General features: G+C 41.8%; 1 protein-coding gene across 1 annotated transcript; it reads left to right on the top strand.

Annotated features, from left to right (window-relative positions):
* The first annotated feature begins 1,901 nt into the window (after window positions 1-1,901).
* DEGS1 (delta 4-desaturase, sphingolipid 1) lies at window positions 1,902-12,306 on the top strand. The gene is made up of 3 exons (XM_020982183.2): window positions 1,902-2,186; window positions 6,918-7,660; window positions 11,905-12,306. The coding sequence occupies exons 1-3, from the start codon at window positions 2,105-2,107 to the stop codon at window positions 12,049-12,051; spliced, it is 972 nt and encodes a 323-aa protein (XP_020837842.1). The 5' UTR covers window positions 1,902-2,104; the 3' UTR covers window positions 12,052-12,306.
* The last annotated feature ends 1,062 nt before the right edge of the window (window positions 12,307-13,368 follow it).

Below are 13,368 nucleotides of genomic sequence, written 5' to 3'. Positions count from 1 at the left end.
CAGATGAGGAAACTGAGGCAAACAGGGTAAAGTGACTTGCCCAGGGTCACACAGCTAGTGTCTAAGGCCACATTTGAACTCCGGAAGATGTCTTCCTGACTCCAACCCCAGCACTCTATCCTCTTCACCACCTAGCTGCACTGCCTAAACTTAATACAGTGCAGTCATCTCTCTAGCACTGTCATTAAAAGGTTTATAGACTTCTGTAACAATCCCATAACTCAAAGAATGGTAAGATTATGAAACAAGATGTCTATGTTCAGAAGTCGGAGGAAGCCTTCCTAAAAAAAAAGGATGGAAAGGAAGGGCAGAATGAAAAAAGGAAGTGAAAGAAAGAAAAAGGAAAAGCCAATCTGTATAACTCAGGGGAAACTGCCCTACAGATCCCATAGTTAGAAATTAACAAAAGAACACAAAATAGGATGGTTTTCCCAGAACATTAGGGCTTCTTTTTGCCTCAGTTATCTGAAATGTCTGTCTCAATTGTCTACATTTTGTCCTGAGTTGGTCCAGCCTGAGTCATTGCCTTCCTTGTGAGTAGGGTTTTAGGTAAACTGCCACTATGGCTCAGTAAAATCTTTACAAAGAAACTACACTAAGAAAAAAAAAAGGTGTGGACAGTTTAGATACAGTAGCTAGTTATCCAAATTACATTAACCATTCATTACCTCCACACCCCACCAGCCTTGGCCCAGGTTACCTCCAACCCCTGGCTTTGCTAAATCAGCAACACTATCACATTCTTGATCTTCTTTTCCCAAAAGGCCGCGTAATGAGTGGTATGTATCTGGAGGGCCCAAGAATCCAAGAACTTTCCAACGTGTTCATCCTTCCTGCGTGAAGGGCCATGTGACTGTGTACAGAAAAGAAAAATGTGTCCGTCTTCGGGCTTGACGAAAAGCGCGCGTGTGTGTGTGTGTGTGTGTGTGTGTGTGTGTGTGTGTGTGTGTGTGTGTGTAGGAGCTGGGGTGAAGAGGAGAGGTCTGTGTTTATTAACAAGCATTTATTAGGCGCTTCCTAAGTGCTAGGCACTGTGCTAAGTCAAAAAGCATTTATTAGGCCCAAGTACCCTCGGGCTTGGCACTGTGCTAAACGCTGAGCAAACCAAAAAAAGGGGCCAACGTTCTAATAAACCAGAGGAAATCGAGGCAATCCTGCCGCTCCACAGGCAAAGGAGTCATGCAGCTGGGTGGTGCAGTGGGAGAGCTCTGGATCTGAAGTTCAGAGACGACCTCAGACAGCCCTCCCCCACCTCCCGCTCCGCAACTCGCCTGGGCCTGCATCAGTTTCCTCATCTGTAAAATGGGGATAGTAATGGCACCTACTTTCCCCAGGGTGGTATACTCATAAAGCGATCCTTGAAGCACTAAATACGAGGTCAGATGGGTGACTGTGGTCGAGAAAGGACGTCGAGGCAGGGGCAGAGGTGATGGACGCAGTCGTGGGCCCTGGCCCTTCCAACTCAGCTAGAGCCCGGAGGGAGGATTCCCACTGCCCCGCAGAGAGGCAGAGGAGGAGAACGAGCTAGGGCGGCTGGGGGCGAGGAGGGGCGGGGCGAGAGGGGGCGAGAAGGAGGACGGGTGGAGCAGGGAAGGGGGGGAGGCGAGAAGGAGGAGGAGGAGGGGTGGAGCAGGGAGTCGGGGAGACCAGGAGGGGCGGGGCAAGGAGGGGCGAAGAGGAGGAGGAGGAGGGGTGGAGAGGGGGAGGCACCAGGAGGGGCGGAGTGGGGGGGGAGCAAGGAAGAGGAGGAGGGGCGGAACATGGAGGTGGAAGGGGATAGGGCGGGGTGGAGGGGCGAGGGGGGCGGAGGCGGGGCGGGGCCGCACGCGCTCCTCCCGGGGGCGGGCCTCGGCGCCCGCCACTCAACCCCGGATGCCGGCGCTGCGTGCCCGGGCTGGGGCCCTACCTCCGCCCCCCTTCCTTTGCCAAGTCCTTATCCTCCGCCTCCTGCCGCCATCGGAGACGAGCCCGTTGGCTCGCCGGAGCTGCCGCATCAGGGTCTGGCCCGCGGACAGCCGGGGTCCAAGGGAGTGGCGCGCAGGCGCCGGAACAGCCCGTGCCGGGAGAAAGGCTGCGTGCTGCCGCCGCCGCCGCCGCCGCCGCGATGGGAGCCCGAGTGTCGCGGCAGGACTTCGAATGGGTCTACACGGACCAGCCGCACGCAGACCGCCGCAAGGAGATCCTGGGTGAGAACGCCGGCCGCCCCGGCCCGTTATGTACGAGGCCTCTTCCGCGCCTCCCCTCGCCCCCGGGACCGGTTCGGCTCAGCCTGCAAACCCTGGGCGGGAGCGGGGACCGAGCGCTTCCCTCCGGCGCTGAGGCCCGGGCCCGTTACCAGCCGCGCCCCCAGGCCCTGCGCGGGGCCCTTCCCCCTCTTCCCGACCGTCCCCGTCCTGCCTGCCCGGGGAGGGAAGGGGCGTCGTCCGGGGCCTGCTCACCGTCGCCCCCTCCCCCGGGCTTGGCTGAGCGGGGTGCTGGGTCCGCGGCCTCCCTCTCCATCCCTCTCCCCTCCCCCTCTGGCGGAGAGCGTGGGCCCGGGAGGCTGGGGGCCCTGGCCGCAGGCCTTCCTTCCCCCACCCCCACATCCTTTTGTGTCCTGCCAGAGATTAGTGGTGAGGCCTGGGGAGGAAATGAGAGGGAGCTGAACCTCCGAGCCAGCCTCCGATGTCGATGTTCTGGCACTGGAGTGATCGCGGTGCCCGAAACGTATTAGTCATCCCTCCCCTTACGTGCTGCAGAACTTCTGGGGTAAAATCGAAGGTCCAGGCTACCTCCCTCCTGCCAATGAACAGAGGGTATGGTTTCCACATATCGATCTTCCGGGAGCTTCAAAATAGGTGCAGAGATTGACAGGTTCCAACCCAGAGAGACTTAATGGTCAAAGCGAACTGGTGATGCATTTTTTTTTATCAGCATCTCAGAGGCGTGCTAGGACCTGAATTTGGGCTTGTCTTCATGTCATTTACTGACCAGATAACATGAAGATACCTGTCTTAGTACAGAACTTTTAGCTCAATATGCTTTCATACACATTAGGATTATTAAAGGGAAGAGCTAGATGGCCTCATCTAAGCCAGTTCCTTCATCCACAGAGGAAAGAAACTGGAAACCCAGAGAGGAAATCAATCACTCAGTGAAGAAACATTTATTATGTACCAGGCATTGTACTAAACAGTAGAGATACAAAAAAAAGGCGCAGAAGACATCCCCTGCCCTCAAGGAGCTTACAATCTAATGGGAGAGACAACATGCGAACAATTATACACAAAGCAAACTATATACAGGATAAGTAGCAAATAACTAAGAGGGAAAGCACTGGAATTAAGAGGGATTAGGGAAGGCTTCCTGTAAAAGGTGGCATTAAATGAAGTCATCAAGGTAACAAGCATTTATTAAGCACTTACCATGTGCTGGATACTGTGCTAAATTGAGAAATATATTGGGTAAGTTTATACAAAATCTGGTCCAGAAGCCAGTTCCTCTGTTCTTCCGAAAGTGATCTTTTACCTTTCACTAGCTCATGCTTGACTTTCAAGAGTAGAATAAGAGAAGCAGCATCACACAGTTGGGACCACAGCTATGTGGGCACCGTGCTAAATTGAGAAATAAATTGGGTAAGTTTGTACAAAATCTGGCCTAGAAGCCAGTTCCTCTGTTTTTCGAAAGTGATCTTTTGCCCTTCACTAGCTCTTGCTTAACTTTCAAGAGTACCATAAGAGAAGCAGCATGACACAGTTGGGACCACAGCTATGTTTGGAGTCATCGGAGGACTTCTATTCAAATTCCAAATTTGCCACTCTGTTGCCATGCCACCTTGAGAAAGTAATTTGTTTCTCTGCACCTAAGTTTTCTCTTCTGTCCAAATGGTGCTTTTGGACACAGTGGCCTCTGAGGTTCCTTCCAGCTCTAAATATTCAGTTGATCTGTGTGGGTTTGTTTGGCTACTGGTGGCCGTTATGATGTATACAGTATTTTTTGTCCAAGAGTTTTTTCTATAGTTAACCTGTATTAAAAAAATTAATGGATGAGAAATTGACATGGACAATTTCTGTCCCTGACAATAATTTAGTTTTGTTTTATTTTTTTCCCTAAACTTTGCCTCAATGTTACCACCAAGGAAGTACATGTAGTGCTTCAGATCACTAAGAATCCTACTTAGGATTATGATTATGTTTACAATTCGAGTTTTTTCCTCGTTAAAAACAGTTTGGAGGAGATTTAAACCCTCATTTAGAATGTATTTTGCATGCTTTTTTAAACAAATTTTAATGATTTGTTTTTATTATCACCTTGTTCAACTAAATGAATGTATTGGGTTAAGCATCTGTCAGTTTAAAAACTATAAAGGAGGTAAATGCAACAAAGCTTCATATTTTATATATTTGGTAAGGATTTTCCAAATATTAGGAATTGGCTACCTGTTTGATAAAATACTTAGAGAACACATGTACAAGACATATGTGGGTCAAATAAAAATGAATAAGGCATGGTTTTTACCCTAAAAGAAACCGAAATGTAGCTAGGAAGATAAGACAGATACCTAACTTTTAAAAAATTTGCGTAGATTTAATATTAACAAAAGGAAACTATCAAAATAAGGTATAAGATAGACAATAAAGCTGAAAAGTCAAAATTGGTTTTTTTCCTTGTTAAAATGTTGACTTAAAAGGGCAGCTAGGATAGAGCATCGGCCCTGAAGTCAGGAGGACCTGAGTTCAAATCCAGCCTCAGACCAAACACTTGACACTTACTACCTGTGTGACCCTGGGCAAGTCACTTAACCCCAATTGCCTAAAAAAGAAAAAAAAAGTTTACTTAAAGATAGTTTCAACAAGTCTAAAACAGAACTCCTCTTCACACTCCCTTCCCTTCATCATATGCCATTCTTCTTAATTTTCTCTTTTTTTGGCTATGGTTAAATGGTCATCTCTTCCCTTATCCTAACTCCACTACAGCTAATTGGCAAATTCTCCCCTCAGTTGAACCTCTGCATAGTCTCTGGATTCTCTCACTGCTCTCTGTACTCCTGACCTGGGTCAGATCTCATCACGTCTTGGCTGAGCTCTGCCAGATATTTCCTGTATAACCTTAAGCAGGTCACTTCAATACTCCAAAGTCTCAGCTTCTTCAGCTGTCAAATTAAGGTGTTAAACTGCATGTTTTCTAAGGTAGCCCTTCCCACTTTAAATCTAAGATCCTTTTGTATTAGCCTTCTGATCTCTTAGCCTCCAGCCTCTACCTCTCCATTATACTCAAAATAGTATTTCTAATGTTCTGCTATGGTCACCTTCCATGTTCAGGGGGAGAAAAAAGAGCTAGTTTTTCCATTTGGGTTGTCTGGAACACTCTAAAAGAAAGACTTGTTTTATCAGAAAGATCCAGTCTCTTGAGAAAACCCAGTTGTCATCCCAAGACAAATACAACCACTGCTTTCAGCCTTGAAGCAGTTTTTCTTTTGTTCAGGTAATGCTTTTGTGCATAGAAGGGAGTGAAGCATATCAGTATCACAAATTATAGGATGATAATTTAGAGCTGTAAGGCACCTCAGAGCTTATTAAGGCCATCCCTTTCACTCTAAAGTTGGAAGAACTTGCCCTGGGTAACACAGGTAGGATGCCACAGTCTTTGAACTCACTTTCTCTGACTCCATATCCAATTCCGTATCCAACATACAGCTAGATCCAGATTATTGTGAATAATGTTTTTCCATTAGTGGTTGAATGTAGTCTCCTTTGAACATTTTGGTGACTTAGAAGAAAAGTGTAGACTCTATATGAGTTGAGTCAGAGATGATGATGGGGCCCAGGGTAGGGGGCTAGGAAATGGAAATTGAGTAGTAGTAGTAGTACAGAGTCTGTTCTAGTCTTTACAATTCCCATTCTTCTCATCTACAGAAGTTACCTTTTACTACTAGTATACCCATCTCGAAATACAGAGGGTTTTTTTGTTTTGCTTTATTGACTTTAAATATTTTTTTCAAAATTCACTGCTTGTATGTTGAACACAAGACAAGAATAAAACAGATCAAATTACAGTGTCGTGCCAAAATCATAAGTAAGCATAACTTTAGAGTCAGAGTTTTATTTATTTTATTTACTTATTTATTTGTTTTTTGGGTAGGCATTGGGGTTAAGTGAGTTGCCCAGGGTCACACAGCTAGTGCGTGTTATGTGTCTGAGGTCGGATTTGAACTCAGGTCCTCCTGAATCCAGGCCCGGTGCTCTATCCACTGCACCACCTAGCTGCCCCTAGAATCAGAATTTTAGAGCTGCAGGTATTTTTAAAAATCAAAAATCACCTATTCCAATTCCATTTATTTTGCAGATATGGAAACTAAGTTTCAGAGAATTTGATTGATTTGCTTAATGTTGCACAGCCATTTAGTAGAATTCCATGTAGTGAGAAGAGCACTGAGTCAAATCCCACCTCCAACTGGCACCACCCCAGTTTCCTCCTCTGCAACTCATTACAATTTTGCTTGTAAGAGGCAGACATTTGAGACCTGTATGACCCTGGGCAAGTCACTTAATCTCTGCCTACCACAGTTTAATATCTTCTAAAATGAGGATAATAACAACACTTAACCTCCCAGTGTTGTTGTGAGGATCAAATGAGAAAATATTCAAAGGGCTTGGCAGACCTTAAGCACTATGTAAATAATAGCTATGAGGATCAAAACAGATAGTGTTTAAGTACACTAAAGCACTACATGAATGTCAGGCATTGTTTTATTTACCTCGGTTATTAGTATTGTAGAACAAAAGATTTTCTGACACCAGGCCAGGCTGTGTGCACTACATTGAGTCTAAAGTTTGTTTTGAAAATTCAAATATGAAAGTTCATTTAGTTTGGAGCACTGATCTATTTTTAGTATTTATTTTCTTGTTACTAATTCTTTTTTTTCCTTCTCTTCGCAGCCAAGTATCCAGAAATAAAATCTTTGATGAAACCGGATTACAACTTGATCTGGATTGTGATTTTGATGGTTCTTGCACAGTTGGTTGCATTTTACTTAGTAAAAGACTTGGACTGGAAATGGGTTATGTTCTGGGCTTATGCCTTTGGCAGCTGCATTAGTCATTCAATGACCTTAGCTATTCATGAGATCTCTCATAACCTGGCATTTGGCAACTGCAATGCTCTTTGGAACCGGTATTTTGGAATATTCGCAAATCTTCCTTTTGGCGTTCCATACTCTATTTCCTTCAAGAGGTACCACATGGATCATCATCGATACCTAGGAGGGGATGGTGTTGATGTGGATATTCCCACTGATTTCGAGGGCTGGTTTTTCTGTACTCGTTTTAGAAAATTTATATGGGTTATTCTTCAGCCACTCATTTATGCTTTTCGACCAATGTGCATCAACCCCAAGCCAATTACTTATTTAGAAGTTATCAATCTGTTGACTCAATTGAGTTTTGACATTTTTATTTACTATTTTTTTGGAATCAAATCTCTTGTATACGTGTTTGCAGGCTCAGTACTTGGCCTAGGTTTGCACCCAATTTCTGGACATTTCATAGCTGAACATTACATGTTTTTAAAAGGACATGAAACTTTTTCGTATTATGGACCTCTTAATTTAATAACCTTTAATGTAGGTTATCATAATGAACATCATGACTTTCCCAACGTTCCTGGAAAGAACCTTCCATTGGTAAGTCTTTGCTCATTTGTTAAGGCTGTTTGTTTCTCTGTGTACCTAGGAGTATTTAGAATGATTACTCCCGATTTACCTAATTTGAACAGGAATAGTGTCAAATAGGTTTTTATAATCTTAGCTACTAATTTTAAGAATCCCAAATTGTATACAATGAAGAGAGTCCTTCAGTAAGGTCAGTGAGGAATAAATTTCCATCTTTCCAGTTTGGTTTATGCAATTGTTATGAACTAGTCAGAGAGAAAGCTAAAGCCTTTGCTACTAGCAAGAGAGTACTCTCAACGAGATTTAAAGAGGGACTCTTCGGTAAGACAAATCCATTTTTCTGAAGGATTGTCAAAAGCCAGCGTTTTCCATTCTTAAAAGTACTAACAGTATATAGGCCTTTAGAGAGGCCAACTTAGGCTCATAGGATTGAGAACTGGAAGTAACTTTACTGATCAGGGAGCCCAGCTCCCTCCTTTTACAGATAAGGAAACTGAGGCTCACAAGTGGAGTGACTTGTGCAAGGTCATCATTTTGTCCTTTGACTCGAAGAAGACCAGTGATATCTTGATTCTTGTGAGAATTGGATTTGAGTGAGGCAGAGTTGCACAAAGTTGACTTGCCCAGACTCACACAGCTAGTAAATAGTAGGCTGCAATTGGAACCCTTAGGCCTTTGGCTCCAAATCCAGCACTTTTCCCACTACACCACAATGCCTCTTCTCTGCTGGTATCTTGTGGCCCGAAGTGATGGAGAAGTTCTGAGGCTCCGCTAATCATAATCACCTCTAACTAGATGAGGCAGTTGGAAGAATTTTGAAAGCTGTTATCGTGGGTTTAAATATAACTGTGCAAAAAGTTTTGAGTTCTGAGCCTTCTAGGCAAAATTCCAAAAACTATCCCCTAACCAAAAGGAAATAAATACCTATAGATTAGAAGAATTTACAACATCTAAAGAATCTACTCCTGTATGCCAAACTTTCTTGGAGAAGACTAGACAATTCAGAAATGTAAAGTCTGGATTAGCAATTGTTACTTCACTTTAGCAAACTCTTTACTACCTGATTGGCCTCTCTTTAAGGAGAAGGGGCTGCTGTCCTACATAGTTAATAGATTCCATTGCTTTAAAGACATAAGAGGGAAGGGGCAGCTAGGTGGCACAGTGGATAGAGTGCCGGCCCTGGATTCAGGAGGACCTGAGTTCAAATGCGGCCTCAGACCAAACACTTGACACTTACTAGCTGTGTGACCCTGGGCAAGTCACTTAACCCCAATTGCGTAAAACAAAAAAATAAAATAAAAATTAAAAAAAAAATAAAGACATAAGGGGGGTTTCTATCATTAGGATGAGTAGTTAGGTCAATTTTTTGTTTTATTTTTAAACCCTAGGGACTTTACCACTGGTGAAATCTTAAAACAGCAAAGCAGTTGTGGTGTAATCTGAAACCATTATGCAGCTTACTCTGTCGTTATAGCCATGTGCAAGTATGAATAGCAGATGTGTGAGGCCAGTCTTTCAGCTTTGTACTTTTGTTTCCTCTTGTCTGAGTGAAATGAATTCTTTTCTTTTTTTCTTTATGGTTCAACTAGAAAAGCTCAACACATTTTGAATTGAAAATTTCTGAGAGATACTACTTTTCTCATAATCTACAGATTTGTATACTGTGGAAACTTGGTCTAGTTTGGGTAGAATTTGCATTTTGATCAGTGTTAATTGTCACCAAATGCAGTGGTACCAACAAAGATTCCTAACTTCCTACTCTGCCCTGTTTTCTCTGTCCTGATTAAAGTGGATGACTTCTAGGAATTTTTTGATCTTCCCCACAAATAAAAGAGCATAGTCTGTGGCTCTGTGGTTAGAATGCTGGACCTGGAGCCAGGAAGACCTGAGTCCAAATATGACCCTGGGCAAGTGAAGTAACTTCTGTTTGCCTCAGTTTCCTCATCTGAAAAATGGGGACATTAATGGTACCTACTTTCTAGGGTTGTTATAAGGGTCAAATGAGATAATATTTGTAAAGCACTTAGCACAATGCCTGGCACATAGTAATCGTCATGTAAACGTTAGCTGTTGTTGTTATTAGCTCTCCTGGACTTGTTGCTGCTAGCAGTAATCTCATTTGAATTAGAAAAGAAGAAGCAAGTTTATAGAGTTAAAAGATTTGCCCAAAGTCTTCACTACATTAGACCTAGGATCAGGATCTTCTTAGTCTTAGCCCATTTTTAAAAAAGTGTTATAAAAAAAGCGCTGAGCTTGAACGTACGAAATGGGATTCAGTGATAATTTAAATTTATTATTTCGGCTTATTGTTATAATTTAAAGTTCCACAGATGTTTTGAGAATTGTTTTGTATAATATTTGAAACTCAATTTAGGGGCTAAAATTAAGGATTAGATAGAGTAACATTTCACTACCTTTTGCAGACTTTCATCATACGATGAAAATTTTGCTATTCTATTCCTTCATTCCTAGGGAATTTCAGACTATAAATCATATTTTATCTTTATCTTTTTGATCCTCAGTTCTTTTAATAAACAATTGGGAATCACCTAGATCAGATTTGTTTATGCTTAAAATTTAAGAATTGTGTGATTTTACTGTAAAGATTTTGAATTTATTTAGGATTTATGTAGGGACTATTTTCTCTCCCCAGCACTACCTACTTAGCATGGTACCTTGCACATAGAAGGTGCTTAATACTTTTCTAATAAGTCTTTCTTCAGCAAACATTTATTATGAGTTTACTAGGTACTGTACTAAGTGCTAGGGATACAAAGAAAGGCAAAAGCATGGGTCCTGCCCTCAAGAAGCTCACATTCTAATGAAAGAGGGAACATGCTATTAACTGTTCATACAATATATATACACGCATTGTAAATGGCTGGTAATCTCTGTGGGAGGGCACTTTGGGGAAAGGGAACTCTATGTGTGACCTTTTGATGAGGGTAAATCACTGAATCTTAGAGTAACTACTCTTAAGACTAGTGGTTCTCAAAGTGTGGTCCGAGGATCCTTGAGTCCCTTTCAGGAGGAGGGTCCATGAGATCAACACGATTTTCATAATAATATAAAGTTTCCAGTTATTTTTAATTTTGTCTTTTTAAAATTTTTTACATTTTAATAATATACTAAATGTTGATAGACAGAAACCACATAAACAAAGGCTCTTTAAAGGTCCTCAGTTAATTTCAAAAGTATAAGGGATCCCGAGACCTAAAAGTTTGAGTACCACTGCTCTAAGACTCTAAGCTGCTTCGTTCTTTCCCAAAGAAAAGGTAACTTCTGTTCCACCTTTGTAGAAAAAAAATTTTTATAGGACTTTTGGATAGTTAGGAGAATAAAACTGAAGCAGGAGCCTTCTGGAGGGTGTTTGAAGGACATTAGCAGTGCCTGAAGTTGTGCCTTAGGGGTATGTATTAATCTTCCAGCCACCTATGAGGAAGTATTGTGAATAAAAACAAACATTTACATTATGATAATCTTTCTTTTCCAAGCAACTTATTGTCCCTGCCTTACCGAATTTCCTTGGTGCACTTTTATTTGCTTTGTTGGTGTTTATTTGTGGATCCAAATCTAATTCTAGGAGTTGAAATTATATATTAAGTGGTCCAGCAGCCAAATCTTCATCCGACTCAGTCCCGTGAGTTTTCAAATTAACCACAAGAAGTGTTTCTTCAGGCCCTCGGTGTGAAAGATGCTATGGGACACAAAAACAAAACGAAAAACAGGACATTGCACCCCAAATGTTGACTAGGCATGGGGCAGGGGAGTGAGTTATGTCTGTCTGTGCAAAGACTGGTAGTGAAATTACTGAAAATGATTGGACATTTTCTAAACTTCAGAAACTCCCGGCCTGACCATTGCCCAGTTTCTTTTTTCTTCTAGGCGATTACCTAGTAGCTTAGTTTGAAGTCATAGTAGTAACACCAATAACTAACTAGCTAGCTTTTGGTGCCACCACTCCCCTCCACAGCCTTGACACTCCTCCATTTTGCTAAAGAGGCTGAGTCTTTCTGGACATACTTACTATTGTAATGCAGACTGCTTTGAATTTAGCTTTGTGTTCTGAAGTTAATTTTAGCTTTCAGACAGTCTAGCCTGCCCTACAATGTATTTGGGCCCTTAATCCCTAAAACAAGGGAAAACATTTTAATATTTTGATCACGACCTGTTAATCATATAAAGTGTTGGTACTATATATAATGCCTTATCTTTTAAATGTTTGTTGGGGTTTTTTTGTTTTGTTTTTACTGCAGGTGAAAAAAATAGCAGCAGAATATTATGACAACTTGCCCCAGTACAACTCCTGGATAAGAGTGCTGTATGATTTTGTGATGGATGATTCTATCAGTCCCTATTCTAGAGTGAAGAGACATCTAAAGGGAGAGGTGAAACAGGATTAATACACCAAACAAAGGAGAGCTCTTCACGGTAGCTTTAAAAATGGCTTACACATATGTATATTACTTCCTCTTATATTTATATTTTGAATTATTAAACTTAAGACTAAGGTGATTTGGAAGCTGCCCATGTACAGTTTCCAAGTAGGAGCTCTACAAGAATTTTCAAGACTCTAACATGATTTTAACTAATTAACATGCTTCTTCTGTGTCTAACTTTCACCTGTGTGACCTGAATAAAACTATGATTCAACTTGCTTCTATGCCATTACATGTAGTTTTTAAAAACTATATTTAGCAGTGTTAACATTTTTTTGGAAGCATATTGTAAAAAAAAAACTTCTTAAGAAGCTCTGTTTCTGTTAACTCACTGCCCATTTCATTCATCTGTTTATTGCCTTCATTGTGTGCAGGGAATGGTCATTACAAAGTTGAGCTTAAACACACATTTAGTAAACTGGATTATTAATCACATCTATTTCTTCACTTCTTGCTTTAACATTGCTCAGTAAAGGGGTGGGGGAAGGGACTAAAATCATAGCTTACTAAGTTATAAATAACAGTAACTGGAACTTTAGAAATACTAAAAGAGAAGTCCTTAGTGGAAGGAAAAAAGCACATTGAAAATAGTTTTAGTGTATGTTTTGGTGAATCAGTGCCTTTAAAAGGTTTAGGGCTGGGCCAATCTTTATTATTACATTCATGTTAAGGTGACATTCATCAATCAATAAATATTAAGCACCTAGCATGTGGCAGCAACTGTGCTAAGCTCTAGGGATATGAAAGAGGCAAATAACAGTCCTTGCCCTTAATGAGCTTAAAATCTAATGGGGGAGACAACATATTTGGCTGCTGAAATGTCCATTTAATATGCTAATTTCATTTTCCTAGAATTACATTTGGATCCACAGATAAACAACAAAGCAAATAAAAAGGAATCCAGTAAGGTAGTATGGAAAAGAAAGATATCATGAAGAGAATGAGTATTGTTGGGAAGTGAGGCAAAATACTTCCTGGTTTGTGGTGGGATATTAATGCATTTCCACAGGGCCCAACTTTAGGCACTACTAAGACCCTTCAAACACAGCAAGCAAGCTATGTACTGTGAACTGTGAACCATTAACCCCAGGAATCCCAATTTGAAAGTCTGCTTTAAGAAAGAGACAAATGAAATTAGGGTACATGTGTCCGCAGTTTAATTTCTCAAAGTGGCTTGACATATATTGTATGTCTCCCTAAGGGGACGAGTTCAGAACTGGCTCAGTTTGGGATTTTGGGGTACAGCCTTATATGCCCTTTTAAGAATAAGTGTTCCCAAAG

The sequence above is a fragment of the Phascolarctos cinereus genome, unplaced genomic scaffold (assembly GCF_003287225.1).
Source record: "Phascolarctos cinereus isolate Bilbo 61053 unplaced genomic scaffold, phaCin_HiC Scaffold_5;HRSCAF=322, whole genome shotgun sequence".
In the NCBI taxonomy this organism is placed as follows: domain Eukaryota; kingdom Metazoa; phylum Chordata; class Mammalia; order Diprotodontia; family Phascolarctidae; genus Phascolarctos; species Phascolarctos cinereus.
This window is presented reverse-complemented; position numbering and strand designations above follow the sequence as displayed.